The following is a 26,116-nucleotide window of genomic DNA, read 5'->3' on the forward strand; positions in this document are numbered from 1 at the left end:
TTTTCAACAAGACAATCTTTTACTTCATTCTATTACAAACACTTCTGCTATATAAGATCACATTAGCCTAAGCTTATCGTTTATTTTTGCCGTCGCTGTCGTTAACAGATGAGATAGTCGGTTTCAAGTATTTTGCCGAGTAATTACTATGGTGAACAATTGAGACAGACAATAAAGTAAAAATCGCAGCAAAACACGCACACACATCGTTAAAATTATATCAGCAATTTGATAGCAGTCTTATAACCATCAAGGTACAATAAATAGTTGTGTTGTTGAAAGACTTGCTACGTACAATAAAAATGTTAAACAAAATTATGAAAATAAGGTTCATATCTTATGTTTATATAACTCTTTATTTCACGTCATATACATGTTCATCTAATAAATAAAATTCGAATTTTGAATACATTTTTGTTTCATTTTCTTTGGGGGGGAATACAAGAAGATATTTTATTCTATATAAAAATCAAATCCATTATTGAATGGTTGAAATATTGCAATTGAGAGAATTTTCTATTTAAAAAAGAAAAGAAAGGAAAATTTGGCAGTAAAGATTAAAAATCAAAGTTTCTTTTTACAGAAATTCAACAAACAATTTTCGCAAGCACATAGGATACAAATATATATTCAACACAGCATCTAATAGAAATAAACAATTTTTTGTTGTGGGTTCTGCTGTTCCATTCAAAGCGTTGGGAAAATATCGATTTTATCAAATTTTGAATTTTATGTTCGATTTATTAAAAAAGATTTTTTTTTTGCTTTTATGATCTTCAGACAAAAAGGTTGATCATCGGAAAGGTGCATGGCAGAGTAAAACCAGGCAGGAGCACTTGATTCGACTGAGGACCTGAATTATCTGGTAGCCTTATTTTTTTGCGAATGAAATTAATTCAATTTATGTCAGTGTTCATTTGAGTTCATTTTCCCTTACTAGGTCCCTTATTTGACATTCGAAAATTGAACGGCTCCTGCCTGGTTTTACTCTGCCGTGGCAAGGTGTGATGTTTATTTTTTAAATAATGTTCAGATTGATAAGTTCGAATTGAAACTGCGATCTTTTCATCTTTTCATTTAAATTTAAATTCATTTTTTTGGTTTTTAAATGTTTTTCTGTTTACAATTTGATTTTGTTTTAGCAAAAAGTTAAAAATATGGCGATGTTCATAGGAATATATTTTTGTAAAAGTTTTTTTTTCTTTATATATAATAAGAATGGGTCGTATAGTTTATGCAGCTCTGGATTCTTTTTTGTAATTGATTTAAAATTTAATGCAATAATATATTGTTTGGTGGTTTTAGTTAGTTGTGTTCATTCATTTTGTTTGTATTTATTTTTAAATAATTTTTTATTGTTTGAAGCGTAAGTGAGGAATACCCTTATTCGGCAATCGACGTGTTAATAGCGCTCTTAAGGCTGATTATGACACAAGTTATTAGAAACAGATTCCGACAGGTGTTAGACAAATTTCAAGCTGTCACCCTTCTGTCATCTTGTCAAATTTACTAACACTCGCTCTGCTGCGCTGAACTCGTTATAAATATTGTTTGTATTCCGCGCGTATACGTATAATATACGACAAAATGGTGTTGCTTATCAACTAATGTGGTAATATACTATTAAAAGACAACACAAACCGTCACCGGCTTTCATCCACCTGACTGAACGTCATTTACAAACAAATCTTCCATGTAAAGACATAGAGACGTTATCGGTACTAAATCAAATCCGAATGAACCAAATTCAGTCAAATGTTGCAATTGTGGACAACGATCTGATGAAAAGAATCAATGTGTCGCGGTTGAATTTCGAACCCACAACTAACAATTCAATAATTCAATGTGAAGTCTCACTTCGCTGCTGAGTTGATTTTAAATTGTAATAGCTCAGTAAGAGCAGTGTCGAAAAATGTCTTCACAAATGAGAAATGACAAATTTGTTTCGTTACGAAAATTTTTGTTCGAAAGACGTGTCGAAATGGATCCTTTTTATGCACTGCCACTTTCGAACATTAATGTTTGCAGCCGCAGTACAAAATAGCACACGCACCAATATGGAAACTTTGCGCTAAACATGAGAAAAATTATCAACCCGAGGCGAAGCCGAGGTTAACAACACAACACCTCTTAATACACAAAGTTCCAGTGTAGGCACCCATAAAGAACTTGTTTTTTGGCTATGCAGCAATTTAACAACTTCATCGAATGAATGTACTTACGTACATTGACATTTATTTGGTAACTCAGGGCGCGTACAGCAATTGTTTTTCGTTAAGCGACAACTGTCAATGTTCACTAACCATCTCTCTCCCCTACCCATATCTGCGATATGGATATCCTTGTTAAAACTGTCAAATATTCTCTAATGAATGTTGACGAATAATTGCCAATCAAGTCAAACAGAAATGAAATGAAATCAAACAAACAAAACATTTAACGAAACTAAAGTGATGTTGTGTTTAAAAGTACCGAATCTTATATAAATGATCTGTAGAAGTTGTAGATAAATACGAAAATCTTGTTTGGTACGATCTGCTGTCGAATTGATCAACGTCAACGATTAGATCTTACTTAAAAAACAGCCGATAAGTTCTAAGCGATCATAATCAGTATTAAAAATGTGATTTACACGCTGATTGCAGATTCCTCCTTACGCACTTGACCATTTACTTCATTTTCCTTTAATTCATAGTTTTTTCAATATTTTTACCTTTCATTTAATATACGGAAATATTTTATTTTGTTTTTTTGCTTACTTTTTTTTCATATCATCAATATAGGTTGTGATTAGTTAGTAGGTACGGTTTTTCTCTAACAAAATACTTTCATCTACATAAATTGGTTTTATTTTCATTTTTTTATCATTTTCTTTTTGTTTAAATTTTTAATCAGCTAAATTCACAAAAACGAACGAAAAATATGTTTGATTTCCAAACGAAAACGTTTTTAAGTTCCATTTACGGCATTTTACATTTTCATTGTAATTTTTAATTAATTGAATTTCATTTTTTTTAATTTTTTTTTAATTTTTTTTAATTTTATTTTTTATGTTCTCTTATCAACAGAAACATACTTAATAAGGATACCATTTTTTATGAAACTAAAATTTACCACATCATTCATTTTTAATGTTCGTTTACATTAATATTAAGTTCCTATTCGGTCTGACGTGCCTTGTGCCCTCGGAAAGAGGCTTGAATTTTTGTGGCAGCTTTATTCAATTCGGGATCGGTTAGATCAATGTCCAATTCTTCGGCAACTTTTTTGGTTATTTCCTGCAAATCTTTTTCGTCTTTTAATGCACCTTCGTTGGCTACCTTACGGGCTAAATGACCACGGAATGTTGCTTGAATTCGTGTAGCTGCATGGCATAGTTCTGAAATGAAAAACGGAAATTTTGTTAAAGGAATCAACTCCGGCCAATCATATCCTGGATTTTTCTTTTGTTAAATTAATTAATCGAGGTATACAGAATGTTCTACCTGCAGTCTATGATTATGACAAGAAAAAAAAAACTTATTGACTGTCCACGACGAAACGCAACGATACTTCATAAATATCTGTTATCGACAACAACGACAGAATCAAACGATACGGTATTGCTATTGTTTTATATTGTAAAAATTATGTTGAAATTAAAGAAGTACTAGATTTTGTACCGGACACTTGAAGATACTTTATTCAAAACAAGAAGCAGATTCAATTATCACATTTCGAAACATATAAAGTAAGTTTATAAGCATTACTACGGTGGACGTCATTCAGATTTAGATCGGAATTGGTGTCAGCTGATTCTCAGCTGGTCTGTTCATACAAACAAAACTGTCTTTCCGTTTTCAAACGGGTTTCCCAATGGCACTAGCGTGTGTATAGCTATTCTAGCCGCACACTGACAAAAAAAGAGTTGAAACTCTTACCTATTCCAGGTAATTTTCTCTTCAGGTAATCCACAATAGCTGCTACAACTGTAGTTCTCCGTACAAAAGATACAGCTGTAGAAGATAACATAGCTTACCTGGAGACAAAGCTACCTGCAACAGGTAATATTTTTCACTATCTTTTGTCAGTATATAAACAAGCATAAGCAGTTTTCTTTGTGTGAATCGTGTGAATGAACCAGCTAAAGAACCAGCTGAAACAAATTACGATCCAAATTTGAATGCCGTCCACTGTAATAAAACTTAACAGCAAAGCTTTCAGTTATTTATGTCATTCATCCGGCATAGGTACTTCAAATTTAAACAATTGTCGACGAAAACCACTAACTCTCAGATCTACGTTGCCAACATTAAACAAAATGAAAAGAGTCTTTAATCAACTTTATTACTTGATACAATAGATATGAGTCTTATAAAACACAACAAATTACCCAACAATTTATTTATATTGTCTCTCTAACCCTCAACACTCATCACGAAAACTCCATGGTATCGTAATTCATTTTCCGTTACGTTTTTTTGTACGAAGGGCTACTTTATGTGTAGCATAATATTATGCTACACATTTCAACCCCTGAAGTTTTTTTTATCCGAAAATATTTGACTTATAAATCCTTCTGGGATTTGAGTTATGTTTATGATTCAATTTTTTTTTTCTGCAGAGAAATTCGTTTTTTTTTTTATTAAACTCAGTTGTTTCCTACTCTGCATTTATGTGAAATTCATGAAAAATAAATTTGCTTGTTGAATATAAATATCGGTAGACTCATTTGCAATATTCTCTCCAATTAATAAAATACGTCAAAGATACAGGAAAGCAATATCAAGACGTACTGTAACTCATTCCACCCTTCATGTCATTTATTTAGTCCTAGAGTGAATCCGGAAAGTCGTCTCACTGATAAATCTAACATCGACACACTAAAAGAATACATTTTTAAATCATGACCATTACCATTCCCAATAGAGGAATAAATTCTCTTGTGAAATTTGCATATCAGTGAAAAAAGGGAACAGAATACAACATGACATGCCATAACACACATATATAACTGGAGGACACGCAAAACACATTCATTGTGTTATGTGATATGACGATAGAACACTACGGGATTCTTATTTATTTATTTTGATATGCTGTCAAAAAGGCTGTCAAAAAAAGTTTTGCAAGAACTCCGTTTTTGATGGTTTTCTTTCCTCGCATCCCTTGGATATGAAGTTATCCCATTATGGACAAAGTTGACCTGAATCTTAGAATGCCTTCTAATGTAATTATGATGAAACATAGGAAGAAATAGATTGATTCGTTAAGTTTGTGACAGGGCCTATTATTGGTAAATACACTTACCAAATTTACCGAAAATTACTGAAATTTACCGAATATTTGCGAACTGAGTTTATCGAAACATAAATTCGGTAAATTTCAGTAAATGTTCGGTAAACTGCAGTCAATGTTCGGTAAATTTTAGAAATTCTCGGTAAATTTTCGGTAAATAGAGTTGTCAATAAAATTTGCCCTGATTCGTAACGAATCATTATATTTTACGAATGTTTAAATTGTATATTGCTAGCAACCATACGATACAACCAGACTGTTCACATTCAGATAGCGTCCAAAATCCACTAGATGGTCCATTTCTTTGTTGTTCCTTGGAAAAGAGAAATTTAGAGCGCTAAGCTACAATCCACTGTTATGTCGTAACACAGAATTGACTGCTAATGCATCCAGTTAAGATAAAATTGGGTCTATCATTTTGCTACCGGTGAAACTTATGCCCTCTGATTTGTGCAATCAGTCCTCCAATTTGTACAAGCAAATACCAACAACGTGAAGTAGCGGCTATCATCTGTTATCGATTGATACGACGAAATAAGCGATGAATTTTTCTATTGTACTATTATATTGTCATACGAATGTTAAAACTAATGAAGTACAAGATTTTCTATCAATCTTCTTGAAGGATGTTTGATCTAGCGATTTATAGGATAAGAGATGAATGTAATGGTGGTATTTTTACAGTTTGCAAAGGTTCAACGTTTTCTGTTCAACAATAATATCATCGTCCTAGTAAAGCAATGATTTTTCTATAAACCTCAGAGCATCCACAAAACTATTAACTGTAACATCTCCACATGGGCAGACTATAAATCCTAATTTACTGTATACCCAACCCTTCCTCTTATTTTTCAATTTATCCCCGATCCCTGAAATCAATTTGATTTTTTTTTTCTGTGTGCTGCCTTCTCGTGCATTTGAGATTATAATTGGTTTCCATTCTGCCGACACACCGATTTTGTTCTTCGGTAATAACAACTATATAAGATGCGGGTAGTTTCTATGCTGATACAGTCTCTCCGATAAAGTTGTCGTGTTTTATAGTGTATGTTGTTGCCTTTCTTGTCGAAAAAAGGACTATTTCTTTGCTATTGTGTATTTTGTAGCGCATAACAACACAGTTGTGTAACGACAATCGCATTGGTATGTGCATAAAGGAGTTTTCTTGAATAAAGTTTTTGCTTCCCGTCAGTTATCTTTTTTTATAAATTGTAATAGAAGTTTATGTGTGGGTGGGGGTGTGGGTGTAAGGAAATGTTTGTTTATTAAAAAAACTTTATTTTTTCCTATGTGATATTTGTGGTTGGCTATAATAGTAAAAGGCGCTCTAATAGGGAATTGTTCTGGGAAAACTTTATCCGTTGGTTGACGATGACGACTATATATTTGAATAGATTGTTTTCTCTGTTATAGTGACGGAAAAGTGAATACAAATGTGTCCAAAGTGTTAAAGAAATTGAACCGAAAGTGGCTTTGCATGAATGGATATAGTGTATGAATGGATAAGCGAATGAATGAATGATGAAGGTTCAGCGTCGGGGCTGAACATTGAATTTGAGCAAACTATATATTGTATGACGAAACCGAAACTTTTTCCATTTATCTTAATCTCAGCTCTCGGAGTTCTATTTTTTTCACTTTACTCAACGAAAAACAAATTACCGGAAATTATTTGTTTTAAATTTATCTCTGGGTTGTTAGTCCCTATTCGTGTATATGTTCGTTGAGTAAACACATTTTTGGAACGAAAATTATATCAAACATTTTATTTATCTGTTTGCTAACATGTTTGCAGAGCCCACAACCGTAAATCGTAAATCTAAATTGCTTTATATACACCATCGACGTAGCATTTTCAACAATTCTGGGTAAACGAATCTCTTAATTACTTGAATCGAAATTATAACCCGAATTTCCAAATTCAATGCGGTGTTGTTTCTTCATACGTGCATTCACATTATATCTACATCGTCAGAGGATGATAGAGTGTATGTCAAAGTGACGCAAGTTATATGATCCGTAGAAATAAGTTACTTTCAGCAGTCTTGTTTTACGGACGGGGTGGACCAGTGGCTACGTACTAGCCTTCCCCCAAAATGATCCGGGTTCGATTCCCGTGTCAGACAATTACACATGGAATTTTTGCTAGCGAATAAATCGCACTCAAACTTCAAATTTGAGTAGTTGACAAACAATGTACACACCGAATGACTCGTATGACGCAATCCAACTACGATAAACGTGTGTTCATATGTCTACCCTACATTTAGGCGAGATATCAATTATGCGCCTAACTTTCATCCAATTGTACTTGCATACTTCGAGACGTGGCTCGGAAGTCACGTGGTACAGACTGCACTTGTTTTTAGCCGTAAAAGGCTGTTAGCGAGTCTGGAAACGAACGAACAGAGCGAATCTCCAACGATCTTGTCCTAATTCCTTTTGTATTGACAAATTCAAGAAATGAGAAAGAAAATTGTTTTCCATCGATAAGAGCTTTCACCAGCTGGTTATTTTCAGAAATCCCACACGTATAATAACCTGCCACCGCTTCATATGTAGGACGGATTCTTTTCTGGTAATTTTTCACAAGATATTTCATATAACGGAACAACGTACGTACACCGATGAAAATGTCCGATAATTTATGTGGCCTTTATTACCATTTGTGGTAGAGCTTTGCTCAAAATGCTTAGCAAAATGAATAATTTATGAATTTTGGCTCGGTAATGTATAGTGTAACGTAGCTGGGAACATTTTGTGTAAATTTATTTAGATCCACGAGTTTGCATGGTTTGCATATGTTTTTGCACGTAATGCAAAGTTTCACTACCAATTTTGGTCTGACCCACAATGACACAAAACGTAAGTTTCGTGTTCGCTGTTGATATATTCAGTGTGTGAATGTTCGAATACAAATTTGTCATTTGGCATAAAAATCTAAATATTTCTTCTTTAAAAAAAGTCATTTTAATAAGTCAGTGTCTACAGGCTAGTCTGTAACAGTTTCGTCAAACTATATAGAAAGTTTAATATTCGTAATACGTCCACTTAAAACGAAATAGTTGGAAAAAAGAAAACATTGAAAAAGAAAAATTTTCTGGAAAAACATTCATTTTGTTCAACAACACGAATCTTTGAGTAAAATCATGCCCGCACGTTCATCATGCCCGATTCCGATGATTCAGGACATATTTTTCCCTATTTTAAATATTTTCCTAACAGTAGTTTCCTCAACATTAGGCATGGGCGATAATGAAAATGATTATCGATAATTATCAATTATCGATAATCGATAATTATCGACTTTTTAGCCCCGTACGAAGTACTGGGGGCTTATAAGATTAATATGCCGTTTGTAACATGTCGAATTGGAAGCAGCCAGTAAGGGCAAAGCATTTGGTTATGTTCATAGATGACAAATCCGCAATAAAAAAAATGTCCGTCCGTCCGTCCGTCCGTCCGTCCGTCCGTCCGTCCGTCCGTCCGTGACCCCTCTAGCTAGAGTAAATCACAACCTTTTTTCAAAATTCTTTTTTTCCCCGATTGGTATGGACAAAAGTAAGGTCAAGTTCGAAAATGGGCATGGTAGGGCCGGCCCTTCCAGAGCTAGGGCCCTATAGGTGTTTTTCAGTCTTTCGCCGATATCTACCGAAATACGCACGCAATACCTGCTTGTGATATATTAAATGAAAGGTATTGACGAGTAGAACAAAGTTGCTGAACATTGTTTTTGGGTAAGATGCAACGTGGGCTTTATGGGAGGGCTCAAAGGCCGTTACTCGGCCCTAAGTGTTTTTTGCACATAAATCGAGTAAATCATCCGATTTTGGTAGTTTTAGTTTTTTATGGAAGGTAATTGAATACCGAAAAGAACGTGACGAAAAAAGTTTCAAATTAGGGCCCTTGGACTAAGGCCGCTACTCGGCCCTAAGTGTTTTTTGCACATAAATCGAGTAAATCTCATCCGATTTTGCTAGTTTTTGTTTCATTTGAGAGATAATTGAATGCCGAATAGAATGATGGCGAAAAAAGTTTCAAATTTGGGCCCTTGGACTAAGGCCGCTACTCGGCCCTAAGTGTTTTTTGCACATAAATCGAGTAAATCTCATCCGATTTTGTTAGTTTTTGTTTCGTTTCGTTTGAGAGATAATTGAATACCGAAAAGAACGTGGCGAAAAAAGTTTCAAATTGGGTCCCTTGGACTAAGGCCACTACTTGGCCCTAAGTGTTTTTTGCACATAAATCGAGTAAATCTCATCCGATTTTGCTAGATTTAGTTTTCTATGGAAGGTAATTGAATACCGAAAAGAACGTGGCTAAAAAAGTTTCAAATTTGGGCCCTTGAACTAAGGCCGCTGCTCGGCCCTAAGTGTTTTTTGCACATAAATCGAGTATATTTCATCAGATTTTGCTACTTTTTGTTTCGTTTGACAGATAATTCAATACCGAAAGAAAATTGGGATAAAAAAAGTTGTAAATTCGGATTCCTAAGATTACATCGTAAACTTTTGTTTTATACTTGAGAAGTACTTCGTACGGGCTTTTGTAATTGCGCTAAGCGCAATTTTAAAGATGAACGCTTACAGTTTACAATTTGCAAAAATAGACAATGATGTCAAGTACGCAATAAGGTTACGGAAGCATTTTGATATCGGACGAATAAGGGTTACGGGCTTACTAGGGCTATGGACGTATAATGGTTTCGGGCTAATTAGGTTTACGGGTCGTACGGGGCTCAGTCGTAGCAAACGCTCCGACTGTTCTGATGCCTTGTTTTATCGAAAATTATCAAAAAAATATCGATAATAGATAATTATTGATATTTTGATAATTATCAAGATATCGATAATTCGATATATCGATATTTCGGTCCGAAAATCCGATATTTATCGATATATTCCGATATATCGGTATATTATCATGAATTTTCAGATAAATATCAAAATATCGATATTTTGATAATTATCGAATTTCGATATTTTGATAATTATCGATAATTATTAAATTATCGATAACGATATGATTAATCGATTATCGATAATTTCTTTCGATTGATATTATCGATAATTTTGAACGCCTCACATCCCTACTCAACATCTGCCACTTGTGACGCAATTTTTAGCCCCGTACGAAGTACTGGGGGCTTATAAGATTAATATGCCGTTTGTAACACGTCGAATTGGAAGCAGACAGTAAGGGCAAAGCTTTTGGTTATGTTCATAGATGACGAATCCGCAATAAAAAAAATGTCCGTCCGTCCGTTCGTCCGTCCGTCCGTCCGTCCGTGACCCCTCTAGCTTGAGCAAATCACAACCTTTTTTCAAAATTCTTTTTTTCCCCGATTGGTATCGACAAAAGTAAGGTCAAGTTCGAAAATGGGCATGGTAGGGTCGGCCCTTCCAGAGCTAGGGCCCTATAGGTGTTTTTCAGTCTTTCGACGATATCTACCGAAATACGCACGTAATAGCTGCTTGTGATATATCAAATGAAAGGTATTGACGAGTAGAACAAAGTTGCTGAACATTGTTTTTGTGTAGGATGCAACGCGAGCTTGTTGGGAGGGCTCAAAGGTCGTTACTCGGCCCTAAGTGTTTTTTCCACATAAATCGAGTAAATCTCATCCGATTTTGCCAGATTTAGTTTTTTATGGAAGGTAATTGAATACCGAAAAGAACGTGGCGAAAAAAGTTTCAAATTTGGGCCCTTGGACTAAGGCCGCTACTCGGCCCTAAGTGTTTTTTGCACATAAATCGAGTAAATCTCATCCGATTTTGCTAGATTTTGTTTCATTTGAGAGATAGTTGAATGCCGAATAGAATGATGGCAAAAAAAGTTTCAAATTTGGGCCCTTGGACTAAGGCCGCTACTCGGCCCTAAGTGTTTTTTGCACATAAATCGAGTAAATCTCATCCGATTTTGCTAGATTTAGTTTTTATGGAAGGTAATTGAATACCGAAAAGAACGTGGCGAAAAATTTTTCAAATTTGGGCCCTTGGACTAAGGCCGCTACTCGGCCCTAAGTGTTTTTTGCACATAAATCGAGTAAATCTCATCCGATTTTGCTAGTTTTTGTTTCATTTGAGAGATAATTGAATGCCGAATAGAATGATGGCAAAAAAAGTTTCAAATTTGCGCCCTTGGACTAAGGCCGCTACTCGGCCCTAAGTGCTTTTTGCACATAAATCGAGTAAATCTCAACCGATTTTGCTAGTTTTTGTTTTATTTGAGAGGTAATTGAATACCCAATGGAAAGTTGGCAAAAAAATTTGGGTTTATAAAATAATGTCGTAAATTGTTGGTTTTATTTGAGAGGTACTTCGTACGGGCTTTCGTAATTGCGCTATGCGCAATTTTAAAAATGAACACTTTCAGTAAATTTGACCATGCCCAACTTGACTTGCATTTTGGTAACAGACGCATTAGAGGGTTGTAGACGTATTAGGGTTCCGGGCGTATTACGGCTACGGACGTATTATGGTTACGGACGAAATAGGATTACGGATCGTACGGGGCTAAGTCGCAGCAAACGCTCCGACTGTTCTGATGCCTTGTTTTTATCGAAGTAAATCATTATTCTAACCAAAAAAAATTGTTCTACGGTATGTCTCTAAAATGCACCGATTTTTAGCCCCGTACGAAGTACTGGGGGCTTATAAGATTAATATGCCGTTTGTAACACGTCGAATTGGAAGCAGACAGTAAGGGCAAAGCATTTGGTTATGTTCATAGATGACGAATCCGCAATAAAAAAAATGTCCGTCCGTCCGTCCGTCTGTGACCCCTCTAGCTTGAGCAAATCACAACCTTTTTTCAAAATTCTTTTTTTACCCGATTGGTATCGACAAAAGTAAGGTCAAGTTCGAAAATGGGCATGGTAGGGTCGGCCCTTCCAGAGCTAGGGCCCTATAGGTGTTTTTCAGTCTTTCGACGATATCTACCGAAATACGCACGCAATAGCTGCTTGTGATATATCAAATGAAAGGTATTGACGAGTAGAACAAAGTTGCTGAACATTGTTTTTGGGTAAGATGCAACGCGGGCTTGTTGGGAGGGCTCAAAGGTCGTTACTCGGCCCTAAGTGTTTTTTGCACATAAATCGAGTAAATCTCATCCGATTTTGCTAGATTTAGTTTTTTATGGAAGGTAATTGAATACCGCAAAGAACGTGACGAAAAAAGTTTCAAATTTGGGCCCTTGGACTAAGGCCACTACTCGGCCCTAAGTGTTTTTTGCACATAAATCGAGTAAGTCTCATTCGATTTTGCTAGTTTTTGTTTAATTTGAGAGATAATTGAATGCCGAATAGAATGATGGCAAAAAAAGTTTCAAATTTGGGCCCTTGGACTAAGGCCGCTACTCGGCCCTAAGTGTTTTTTGCACATAAATCGAGTAAATCTCATCCGATTTTGTTAGTTTTTGTTTCATTTGAGAGATAATTGAATACCTAATAGAAAGTTGGCAAAAAATGTTGGGTTTCTAAAATAATATCGTAAATTGTTGGTTTTATTTGAGAGGTACTTCGTACGGGCTTTCGTAATTGCGCTATGCGCAATTTTAAAAATGAACACTTTTAGTAAATTTGACCATGCCCAACTTGACTTGCATTTTGGTAACAGACGCATTAGAGGGTTGTAGACGTATTAGGGTTACGGACGTATTATGGTTACGGACGAAATAGGATTACGGTTCGTACGGGGCTAAGTCGCAGCAAACGCTCCGACTGTTCTGATGCCTTGTTTTTTACAAAGTGTTGTATTGCTTTGACTTGACCAAAATTGTTGAAAAAATTTCTTTTATTCAACGAAGTGCGAACGAAAGGTGTTAAAGGTGTGCATGAATAAAAGAATTTTTTTCAACAATTTTGGTCAAGTCAAAGCAATACAACACTTTGTCAATGTTGAATTACTGACCAAGCAATACAACAATTTTACTAGCAATTTTTTTGTAAAATTTTCTTTCATAAATTTTTTATTGATAAAACTCTTGCGTTGAGGCGCAGAATGTGTCACCATCAGTGATATTAGTTATTTTTTAAGCAGAAATAATAAGTAATAAATTACACGGTGCCCAGATCAATTCTCGGAGTTTCGTTTATCGATTCCAAGCAAAACCACTTTCAATCAATTGGATAATTAAACGATAAGCAACACATAAGCAAATTTCAGTTTTTCCCGAACGATATCTCGTTTGTATCAGTGTCGAGGGGTGACGCACTTCCATTTAATCCATTTAATCCATTAAATCCATTAAATCCATTAAATCCATTTAATCCATTTAATCCAAAAAAATTTTTTTAGTTTTACCGAAATAATTAGGCTACCGACCTGAAAAATTTGTAAAGTAATTGCGAAAAATAGATTTGCACGATCCCCAGCTCGTTTAAGAACTCGTGAGGTATAGGAAAAAATTTTTTTGTGAAAAATGGTATTAAATTTATTTAATCCATTTAATCCATTTAATCCATTTAATCCACTTTACACCAAAAACTCCTAAAAGTGGATTTTTTCGCTTTTTAACATTGTAGTATGAGTTGTAGTACGTGGTTCGATCAAAATCAACAATTTTTAAGACTTTTACAGTATTTGGTAAAATGAACTTTTTTCCTATTTAATCCATTTAATCCATTTAATCCATTTAATACCATTTAATCCATTTAATCCATTTAATCTAGAAGTGAGTTACCCCTCGATCAGTGTCTATATTCGCGAAAATACTTTCACAAATTTTCTCAAATTTTCGCGATTTTCTTAAATTTTCACAAAAAACTTTTTACGAAAATTCACGAAAATTTGAGAAATTTCGTGAAAATATTTTCGCGAATATAAGCACTGGTTTGTATAGCGTTTGTCTTTACGTTTCTTCAATTCCACACATACGTGTGGGTAAAACGACACTCTTTACGCTTCTTTTCTTGACAACCTGTAGAACGATGTGGAACAATTAAAACTGTAGAATGCTAACCAATTACAACCATTAATTGAGTTGAGTTTAGCGTTATAACGAAGAACTGTGTGTGTATACACAGCCTGATTGAGCCAGAAGTTTAGCAGATGAAAAGCCTCTGAGCTAAAAAATCCATGTACAATGTGTCGAAGACAACAGTTGCTCCAAATTAGCTCTAAACAATATGTGTGTACAATGGGTGTGTAAAGGAACAAGATCAATTAAAAATTAAAATATTTCGATTTCTTAGCGAATTAGACAGGCATACATTTGATGAAACATGAAAATTACAGACACGGGGAAAGCTAATAATAAATGTCCTGTCGTGTATTCCAAACATCATACAAACTATAAAGAAATCAGTCCTTTATGGTCTGTTTTGTGGCGTTGTTGTCAATGCAATAAATGCCATGATATTCAAACCATACTTATCATTCTTATGCATGATTTATCATTTCGTTGTGTCTATCACTACACTGTGTATTCAGAAATGGTGGCTGACCTACCTTTCCACCTGATTATGGTGTGTACATCTACTCTAAATGTCATATACATTTCATGCTATTGTAATGTACTCCGTTTATTGGTATATTAGCATAGTCGCTTGGGTTTATTATTTGTTAAGTGTGAAAACATTATATCTCTCTCAAATAATCGAGAAAACTTTTTATTTGTGCTAGATATTCCAATTATTTGTACGCTTCAACGAGTCCTTTTTATGCTTAACTGATAAATTCACTGTAGCTCGGTGAATATAGACAAAAAAGTGTCGATCATGGGAATACTTTTCCGTCCGATAGAATGAAACAATTCCAAATTTAAACAGATTTGAACAGAAACGAAAATGTGTCATTATAGTGGGAGGTGCGGGAAATGAGGAAAAGTTGGAAAATGTGCAGTTGAAATAAACACTGAAGTGGTGACCAAAAATCTACAACAGTAATTGCTACTAGTCTGGGCGGTTGTGTCAGAAAAAGGTCGTCTCGCTTGCTAGTGAGTTTTCATGCATTTTGACGATTGGATGTGATTGAGGTGTTAAAGTTTCCACAGTTTTGTCTCATGAACCGGTAGAAACTCTAAATCTTAAGACGTCAAATCAGAAATTTTTTTGATGATCACAACGGGTTCTCAACGGATAGGTTGGTTCAATAACTAAAACTCGAAGAACAATTTTTTTGTTAGTGGTCTTGAACAGTCCAGCCAATGAAGGATTCTCGAAAAAGTGTCCCAAAAACCGCTAAATTTGAGACTGATTTCCCTTGCCATTTCTCTCCGTTTTGGAAAGCTGATCTCAATACCTATCAACGATAGTTCTGACATATCAAAGGATCGGGAGCCTCAGCTCCAGGAATAATCTGTATTCTTCTGAAACATTTTTTCTTCAGCAAAATGTTAGAATTGGCTAATACTACGAAGGATTTTCACTATTTTTACTCTACAAATCACAAGACAATGATGCCTTTGAATGATCTGCAACTAGATGAATATTCCCGAATCTTCCCACACGCATTCCGAAGCTAGTAGAACTCAAGGATAACGAGCATTTCCGTCGGTTTTTTTGTAGTTTCCTCTGGATTTGGATAAAGATTAAGGTCAGTTCATAGAATTCCATCACTGCAAAGGGTCCACCTTCTTCCCTGGTCTAAAACTCAAGGATAGCAAGGATTTCCATCAGTTTTTTAAACCTATCTTCTGGGCTATCTATTTTCTAGCACTAGAACTCAGACATAACAGGTACTATTAACAGTTTATTGTACTCTCTCCTTGAGAGCTTCTTCTGTTATTCTGGTTACCACCCTGGTGTCTTTGAACTGCATATTTCCCAACTTTTTCCGTTTTCCCGCACCTCCCTGGTCCGAAAGTCCATAAGAACAGAGTTTTTTTTTTTTTCAAATAATATCGCGATATCTTTCGACCGAAATCAGACAATTGGTTCATTGTTTTGATGTTCAATTTTGATATTTAATTTTGATGTTTCGCTCCATTGTCTTCATGCCAAAATGGGCTGGTTGAGTGGGGGGCTATTGACAATGCATAATTCAACCGTCCAAAAATAGAATTCGGACAGAAACAGCAAAATTCATTTTCCCAAAGTAAAATCAATTTTGGCCGAACCTGAGCACAAACTCATCCGACCATATGTTTTCATTAAAATCGACCGAACCGAACATCACAATTTGCATTCATTGTTTTAATTAAATTGCACATACATTTTCCAGCTGAAGTATATAGCGGGCAGTTTAGCTTCCTATCAATGCCAAATCCAATTAAACCATTTACAAGAGTTTTTCGTGTTCGAATGAGAACGTAACACGTATTCATTCAATCAATCGATGCCAATTTTTTTTTAGTTAAAAAGGTTTAATCAACAGCTGTGCACAGAAGAACGAACGCAAAAAAAAAACGTTGAGATAAATCATTGCCGGCTAAAATGGTTTATTCAACAGTTTCAATTTCCAATCAGTTTCTTTTGTGTACGGCACTTCCTTTGTGGAACAATTTCAAAAGACAAACGACGATATCGTTCCGTGAATGTAATGTTAAAATGTCCTTACAATCAATTATCAATTTCTGAAATTGCCATTCAGTTGGTTGACGAAATGAATTGCCTTTTAGCCATCTTTGATATTGAATATATCAAACAAATTCCTTGCCTCTCGGTTGACGATCATTAAATTGTTATTTGTGCACAATTCCGAAGTATGAGGGAAAAATGTTGACCTACATGCCGTGGAGCGCATAGAAACGAGGATTGCTTTATTGGGCTGTTATTGGTTCGTTGCATTAAGGTTCTTTGAAAATATATTTAAAAGTTGAAAAAATGCTCGGAGTTTGTTTTAAAATGCAAATATTTTTCGTGCATCTAAAGAGAAGAGGTACATTCGATAAGAATAAACACAAATTGATTTAACGAATGTAAACAGAGCTACGAGCCAGCGGCTGATTAAACGAGAAAAGGCAGAGTTCATCTCATCAGAGAGTTCCTTTACCAAAGAATAGTTCAAATTGTTACAGTTGGAGGCAAGGAAATTTCAGCATCAATTTGCTTCAGCAGTTTTCATCTGATCCACACAAACAATCAAAACTGTTTTAAGTAAGGTCAAGTTCGAAAATGGGCATGGTAGGGCCGGCCCTTCCAGAGCTAGGGCCCTATAGGTGTTTTTCAGTCTTTCGCCGATATCTACCGAAATACGCACGCAATACCTGCTTGTGATATATCAAATGAAAGGTATTGACGAGTAGAACAAAGTTGCTGAACATTGTTTTTGGGTAAGATGCAATGTAGGCTTGTTGGGATGGCTCAAAGGTCGTTACTCGGCCCTAAGTGTTTTTTGCACATAAATCGAGTAAATCTCATCCGATTTTGCTAGATTTAGTTTTTTATGAAAGGTAATTGAATACCGAAAAGAACGTGGGGAAAAAAGTTTCAAATTCGGGCCCTTGGACTAAGGCCGCTACTCGGCCCTAAGTCGTTTTTGCACATAAATCGAATAAATCTCATCCGATTTTGCTAGTTTTTGTTTCATTTGAGAGATAATTGAATGCCGAATAGAATGATGGCAAAAAAAGTTTCAAATTTGGGTCCTTGGACTAAGGCCGCTACTCGGCCCTAAGGGTTTTTTGCACATAAATCGAGTAAATCTCATCCGATTTTGCTAGATTTAGTTTTTTATGAAAGGTAATTGAATACCGAAAAGAACGTTGCGAAAAAAGTTTCAAATTTGGGCCCTTGGACTAAGGCCGCTACTCGGCCCTAAGTAGTTTTTGCACTTAAATCGAATAAATCTCATCCGATTTTGCTAGTTTTTGTTTCATTTGAGAGATAATTGAATGCCGAATAGAATGATGGCAAAAAAAGTTTCAAATTTGGGCCCTTGGACTAAGGCCGCTACTCGGCCCTAAGTGTTTTTTGCACATAAATCGAGTAAATCTCATCCGATTTTGTTAGTTTTTGTTTCGTTTCGTTTGAGAGATAATTGAATACCGAAAAGAACGTGGCGAAAAAAGTTTCAAATTGGGTCCCTTGGACTAAGGCCACTACTTGGCCCTAAGTGTTTTTTGCACATAAATCGAGTAAATCTCATCCGATTTTGCTAGATTTAGTTTTCTATGGAAGGTAATTGAATACCGAAAAGAACGTGGCTAAAAAAGTTTCAAATTTGGGCCCTTGGACTAAGGCCGCTACTCGACCCTAAGTATTTTTTGCACATAAATCGAGTAAATCTCATCCGATTTTGCTAGATTTAGTTTTCTATGGAAGGTAATATAATACAGAAAAGAACGTGGCGAAAAAAGTTTCAAATTTGGGCCCTTGAACTAAGGCCGCTGCTCGGCCCTAAGTGTTTTTTGCACATAAATCGAGTATATTTCATCAGATTTTGCTACTTTTTGTTTCGTTTGACAGATAATTCAATACCGAAAGAAAATTGGGATAAAAAAAGTTGTAAATTCGGATTCCTAAGATTACATCGTAAACTTTTGTTTTATACTTGAGAAGTACTTCGTACGGGCTTTTGTAATTGCGCTAAGCGCAATTTTAAAGATGAACGCTTACAGTTTACAATTTGCAAAAATAGACAATGATGTCAAGTACGCAATAAGGTTACGGAAGCATTTTGATATCGGACGAATAAGGGTTACGGGCTTATTAGGGCTATGGACGTATAATGGTTTCGGGCTAAATAGGTTTACGGGTCGTACGGGGCTCAGTCGTAGCAAACGCTCCGACTGTTCTGATGCCTTGTTTTTTTGTTTGAAAGGTATTAACGAATGTAAAGCGTCGGTAAAATTTCCTAACAAAATGGCTGCCGGTGGCCATATTGGATTTTAATAAAAGTGATATATCTTTGGAAAAATGGTACTTAGAGTGTTTCTGTTAACATGGAAATAATTTGTTATGTGTGTGGGGTGTTTCAGGCATTCCATATATGGACATCTATATATATCTATATTCACCTATATTGAGCTATATACAGGCATATAGAGCTATATAATAGCATATTCATCTGTGAAATGTTTATTTATAGGAAAATATAGGTAAATATAGCGGTATATAGCTGTTTAAATAGGAATTTATGAAAGTTGACTTCGTACGGGGCTGTCTATATTGCCTCCGGCAATTTATTTGTATATGCTAACAAGGCAAAGAAAGATAATGAGTGATTTTAAAGGGCGAATAGCTTTTCAGTAGAGAATGAAGTAAAAGAAATGAAGAGTTTCACAGTAAAGGCTTTTGATACAAATAGGTGTTTCGTACGGGTTCGGCGTTAGCTATGTTTTGTTCTGTTTACTAGCGACACTTTTTCCCGCAGAGCCCAAGGTCTCTGTGCTACCGATATGTGTGTCTATTGTTAATTTGACTGTGTAATGTACAAAATGGTGTTATTACAGCTACAAACCTAAATTCCCGTCTCACCAAAAAAGTTTAATTTGAATATTGCCTTCGGCTTCTGGGGCGTAATTTATTTGAAACTAATTTTCTCCGTGTTAGGCATTTCAAGGCTAAGCACCGTACACGAAGAGAAACAACGTTGCAAATCATTAATCAAAACTTTTCCAATAAATAACTCGGATGAAGGGAGGTTTAGTTTTATGTGCTTTTGCGTTTGCAAAAAGCCGGAGAGAGATTTATAACATCCTATGGATTAACACATCTTTAACTATAATCTAGCATTTACGTAATTTGACTGACATACATTTACGAAACAAATAAGTGAACATACAATCAAAGCCATCAAGAAATTCTCTCACATCGATAGCATGTTCTGCATTATCGTTTCTTTTTTTTTTCTTTTTTCGATTCAACTGATTAACTCCCAAGTGTATATATGACAAGGAAATTGCTTCAAATTTTCTTTGACATTAAGGGCATGTTATACCAACGAACTCCATGTTTGGTGAAACTATTTTTATTACTCTCTTGGTAGAAATAAGTCTTGGGTACTACGCCCAAACTCTTCAACTACGCCGCAGTGCCTCAGCTTTTCAGAAACCGCTATTTGAGCAATTTGACCAGCTCTGTGAGAAACGTGAGCAGTTTATGAAAATTTCGCTAAACTGCTCACTTTTCTCAGAGCTGGTCAAACAACTACAACCAAATGTATTTTCTGTTGAAAGCTAATACATTCGTGGTCGGAGTTGCGGTCGAAAATTTTTCAAAAAGGATTCTGATGGAATTCTTCGTTATAAAACGGGTTAATATGCTGGCAGTCTCATCTTTCCATCGACATCACATTCGCTATGACTCTCCGTCATGGTTAAATGAGTATAGTCTCTTTACGATGAAATTTTGGGCAAGAATTGACTACTCCGAAAAAATCAAAATCCAAATGTTCAATTAAAATTCATCAACCGGACCGTGAGGCAACATGCATTTACAATAACAGTTAATTTAAGGTCGTATTTCCTTAAGGTTTCAGTTAATTGTTAAAATTTGAAACCGGCGTAATGCTATCTTATATAAGTTGCTTTGCGAGCTCAAAATATCTTTGGTGATAAAAAGTTTAAAAAAGCTATGTGAAATGGTCCATTTATAAACTTTTTAACTTTTTTACGGTTTAACGACTTTTAATGGGGCAATGGGCATTAACAATGTATCAGCAATTTACCGAACAATGTAAATTTTGTTGGTCTACAAAATGTTGTCTATCAAAGAGAAAGAACTACGTGTGTCAGAGCCTAGGTACCAAATGGAACTGAAAAAACTCTGTACTAAAAAAAAAACACCAAAAACACCAATGCAGTTTCGCAATGGAATCAAATAGGTTTGTAGAAGTCTCGGACTCCTATCTAATACGTAAAATGAAAGGCCACTGTTCGACTTACTAATTACAATTTATTGAGCTCGTTTAAATGATGCTGACGCTATGGTGGTCGAGTGAATAAAGATCTTCGTCGTAACTCATACGCTCTAGTTATATTACGGTCGGTTAACCGAATATAACGAGAGAGTTCGTACTAAGAGAATGCGATGTTATTTGACATTTCGACACTTGTTACGTAGGGGTAGTGACTCAGTTCACGACCACTACATTATTCCCCTTTTCAACAAAAAAAAAAACAAGAAAAACAAAAAAAAAATTACAAACTACGAAAGGACATCCCGTCTGAACGTGTACTTAGTTTATAGCTATCAGCACAAGCCCACAACGACCAAAACTATCGAAAACTAACCGACTTCTTCTTAAGGACTTTATTATCCGATGCCACCGACAGAATCCCAAACGCTGGCTTTAAACGATCTATCGACACCGTATCGTTCTTCCCGTTAACGTGCAAAACGTAACCCTTCCTCAAACGTTTAATAACTTTAAATGGTCCGTCGTAACGGGGATGCAGACTAGGCTTTACCCTGTCAATTCTAACGAAAACGTGACTGCACGTACTTAACGCCTTGGGAACGCTCTCTTGAGCTTGTCGGGAAACCGCAGGCTCAACTGGCTTTACAGCACGCATATGTTTTCGCAACCTATCAACAAAATTAGAATGATCGAGCGGATCGGTCAGCGGTGTATCGACGAAAAATTCTCCCGGAATCTTCAAAGTTTGCCCATATACTAACTCAGCTGGTGAGCATCCTAAGCCTTCTTTCACTGTAGCTCTTATTCCCAGCAAGACTAGAGGCAACTCGTCGGTCCAATGAACAGTATTACATCTAGCGATTATCGAATCTTTAAAATTTCTATGAAAACGCTCTACCATGCCATTGGCTTGCGGATGATACGATGTTGTACGGATCCTGTCTGAGCCTAACAACTTACACAATTCGGCAAACAACTGCGACTCGAACTGCTTTCCTCTGTCAGTCGTGATTTCTAATGGCACGCCAAACCGCGAAATATACTGGCTAACTAGGCACCTAGCTGTCGTTTCGGCAGTCTGATCATGTATAGGATAAGCTTCTGGCCAGCGAGTAAACCTGTCTACGACAGTCAGAACGCTCGTGAAACCGTTAGAACAGGGTAGCGGACCAACAAGGTCAATATGAATGTGCTCAAACCTACTAGAAGGAGCCTTGAATTTTCCTAGCGGCGATTTCACATGTCTCACGACTTTAGCCCGCTGGCAAGGAATACACGACCTGGTCCAGTGGTTTACGTCCTTGTTGACACATGGCCAAAAATACCGTGATGTAACTAATTTTCGCGTTCCCCGAATTCCAGGGTGCGATAGTGAATGAAACTGATCAAAGATAGCTCTCCTAAGCGGTTCTGGTACAAACGGACGATTTTGGCCCGTGCTAACGTCGCACCATAACTTGCCTAGGGAAAGTGGCAAATCAACTTCTTTTAAGCAATATTTAGACTTATCGTCTTGCTTTTCTAATAACTCTTGGATCTCGTCGTCGCCTTTCTGAAGCTCGATTAGTGCTTTCAATTCTAAACTGGTTTTCAACGAAGCTACTTCCGGTTCATCGATCCGTGACAAAAAATCAGCGACAACATTGTTCTTTCCTTTGACGTGTTGAATATTCGTTGTGAACTGAGAAATGAATTCTAAATGGCGACACTGTCGCGGACTGCGTTCAGCCGTCGATGTCATAGCCGTGGTCAGTGGCTTATGATCGGTGTAAACGATAAACTCTCTCCCTTCTAAAAAATAGCGGAAGTGCTTAACCGATAAATATATCGCCAAAAGCTCACGGTCTAGAGTACTATATTTCACTTCCGCCGAACTAAGCTTTTTTGAGAAAAAACCTAACGGTTGCCAGATACCTTTGTGATACTGCTGCAAGACTGACCCTACAGCTTTACCCGAAGCGTCTGTGAACCGACCGGTTAACCGACCGTAATATAACTAGAGCGTATGAGTTACGACGAAGATCTTTATTCACTCGACCACCATAGCGTCAGCATCATTTAAACGAGCTCAATAATTAGTAAGTCGAACAGTGGCCTTTCATTTTACGTATTAGATAGGAGTCCGAGACTTCTACATGTTCACGACCACTACAGGTTCTTTTGAGAGCATTTCATCCATTTTCTCATGAATCTGTTCAATTTTAAGTAGGTCGATAAAAGAACCATAACAAGGAAAAAAAACTGCTGCCATGAACTCTACACTAACAAAGCATATTGCCAGTGTCGTATAACATTTTGCAATCGATTTTAGATTATTATTTTTATGAGCAATTCCCAACTATATTTTTATGGCGCTTTATTTATAGCTCCCTTCAATATCAATCAACATGATAAACATTATACCCACATATTACATAACAATCATGCCCATCTTACCGACTGCTACCACTCTACACGCATACACTCACACACAAAACAACCACGCATCATTACCTCAACAAAATGCCATCGAGGCAATCAGAAGGCTTCGTTAAAAATTTATTCTTCGAAAGACAAGAGGATTTTTCCTACATTGTAGCAGAGTTCATATTGACAAAATTGAATAAACTTGCTAGACTAAAAGGGTTCCCCCCGATCCGATTTACATAAAAAAGAAACTTTTTGTCAACACCAAACACCCTATTTCTATTAAAATATATTATTAGGACTTATATCCTATTCATTCCTTAAAAGGTCAAACGTTTTCAAGAACATTGGGTAGAGAGATGGTGTATAGATATGATGATGCTGTATGGGGATTTATTTTGCAGACAGTGTTAACTAAAAGGGTTTAAAGCGTCTGAAGCTTTTTCCTCTGGTTTATTCTTTACAAGGGAAAAATTGATTGGACGGGAATAGAAAACATTTATCTCCGAATAAGTGGAGTGCTTACACTTATCAGTGTCCCACCTAGAAGCTCACTCCTGATGATAGTCAATCGTTATTTGTTTACTAAGTGGAGAAAATAAAAAATTTAAACAAGAGCAAAGGTTGGAATTTCCTATTTCTTCCGCGAGGGGAACACACAATTTTTCATCCGTGCTGGTGTGAATCCACGAAAAAAAACACATCAATTTGCTTCACCTTTTTAGCCCCGTACGAAGTAATGGGGGCTTATAAGATTAATATGCCGTTTGTAACACGTCGAATTGGAAGCAGACAGTAAGGGCAAAGCATTTGGTTATGTTCATATATGACGAATCCGCAATAAAAACAAGGCATCAGAACAGTCGGAGCGTTTGCTGCGACTTAGCCCCGTACAACCCGTAATCCTATTTCGTCCGCAACCATAATACGTCCGTAGCCCTAATAAGCCCGGAACCCTAATACGTCTACAACCCTCTAATGCGTCTGTTACCAAAATGCAAGTCAAGTTGGGAATTGTCAAATTCACTGAAAGTGTTCATTTTTAAAATTGCGCATAGCGCAATTACGAAAGCCCGTACGAAGTACCTCTCAAATAAAACCAACAATTTACGACAATATTTTAGAAACCCAAAATTTTTTGCCAACTTTCCATTGGGTATTCAATTACCTCTCAAATGAAACAAAAACTAGCAAAATCGGTTGAGATTTACTCGATTTATGTGCAAAAAGCACTTAGGGCCGAGTAGCGGCCTTAGTGCAAGGGCCCAAATTTGAAACTTTTTTTTGCCATCATTCTATTCGGCATTCAATTATCTCTCAAATGAAACAAAAACTAGCAAAATTGGATGAGATTTACTCGATTTATGTGCAAAAAACACTTAGGGCCGAGTAGCGGCCTTAGTGCAAGGGCCCAAATTTGAAACTTTTTTTTGCCATCATTCTAATCGGCATTCAATTATCTCTCAAATGAAACAAAAACTAGCAAAATTGGATGAGATTTACTCGATTTATGTGCAAAAAACACTTAGGGCCGAGTAGCGGCCTTAGTCCAAGGGCCCAAATTTGAAACTTTTTTCGCCATCATTCTATTCGGCATTCAATTATCTCTCAAATGAAACAAAAACTAGCAAAATCAGATGAGATTTACTCGATTTATGTGCAAAAAACACTTAGGGCCGAGTAGCGGCCTTAGTCCAAGGGCCAAAATTTGAAACTTTTTGCGCCAAGTTCTTGTCGGTATTCAATTACCTTCCATAAAAAACTAAAACTAGCAAAATCGGATGAGATTTACTCGATGTATGTGCAAAAAACACTTAGGGCCGAGTAACGACCTTTGAGCCCTCCCAACAAGCCCACGTTACATCTTACCCAAAAACAATGTTCAGCAACTTTGTTCTACTCGTCAATACCTTTCATTTGATATATCACAAGCAGCTATTGCGTGCGTATTTCGGTAGATATCGTCGAAAGACTGAAAAACACCTATAGGGCCCTAGCTCTGGAGGGGCCGACCCTACCATGCCCATTTTCGAACTTGACCTTACTTTTGTCGATACCAATCGGGGAAAAAAAGAATTTTGAAAAAAGATTGTGATTTACTCAAGCTAGAGGGGTCACGGACGGACGGACGGACGGACGGACGGACGGACGGACGGACATTTTTAGCCCCGTACGAAGTACTGGGGGCTTATAAGATTAATATGCCGTTTGTAACACGTCGAATTGGAAGCAGACAGTAAGGGCAAAGCATTTGGTTATGTTCATAGATGACGAATCCGCAATAAAAAAAATGTCCGTCCGTCCGTCCGTCCGTCCGTGACCCCTCTAGCTAGAGTAAATCACAACCTTTTTTCAAAATTCTTTTTTTCCCCGATTGGTATCGACAAAAGTAAGGTCAAGTTCGAAAATGGGCATGGTAGGGTCGGCCCCTCCAGAGCTAGGGCCCTATAGGTGTTTTTCAGTCTTTCGACGATATCTACCGAAATACGCACGCAAAAGCTGCTTGTGATATATCAAATGAAAGGTATTGACGAGTAGAACAAAGTTGCTGAACATTGTTTTTGGGTAAGATGCAACGTGGGCTTGTTGGGAGGGCTCAAAGGTCGTTACTCGGCCCTAAGTGTTTTTTGCACATACATCGAGTAAATCTCATCCGATTTTGCTAGTTTTAGTTTTTTATGGAAGGT

At 36.4% G+C, this 26,116-nt stretch overlaps 1 protein-coding gene across 5 annotated transcripts in view; it reads right to left on the reverse strand.

Annotated features, from left to right (window-relative positions):
* Positions 1 to 435: 435 nt before the first annotated feature.
* The window catches only part of LOC119083517, an 89,729-nt gene continuing 64,048 nt past the window's right edge, over positions 436 to 26,116 (reverse strand). For all 5 annotated transcript variants that reach the window (XM_037193238.1, XM_037193236.1, XM_037193235.1 and 2 more), the window contains exon 4: positions 436 to 3,379. In XM_037193238.1, the coding sequence (XP_037049133.1) occupies positions 3,159 to 3,379 (221 nt within the window). In that variant the 3' untranslated portion in view covers positions 436 to 3,158. The remainder of the gene's footprint in view (positions 3,380 to 26,116) is intronic.

Source organism: Bradysia coprophila, unplaced genomic scaffold (assembly GCF_014529535.1).
Source record: "Bradysia coprophila strain Holo2 unplaced genomic scaffold, BU_Bcop_v1 contig_687, whole genome shotgun sequence".
Taxonomy (NCBI): Eukaryota; Metazoa; Arthropoda; class Insecta; order Diptera; family Sciaridae; genus Bradysia; species Bradysia coprophila.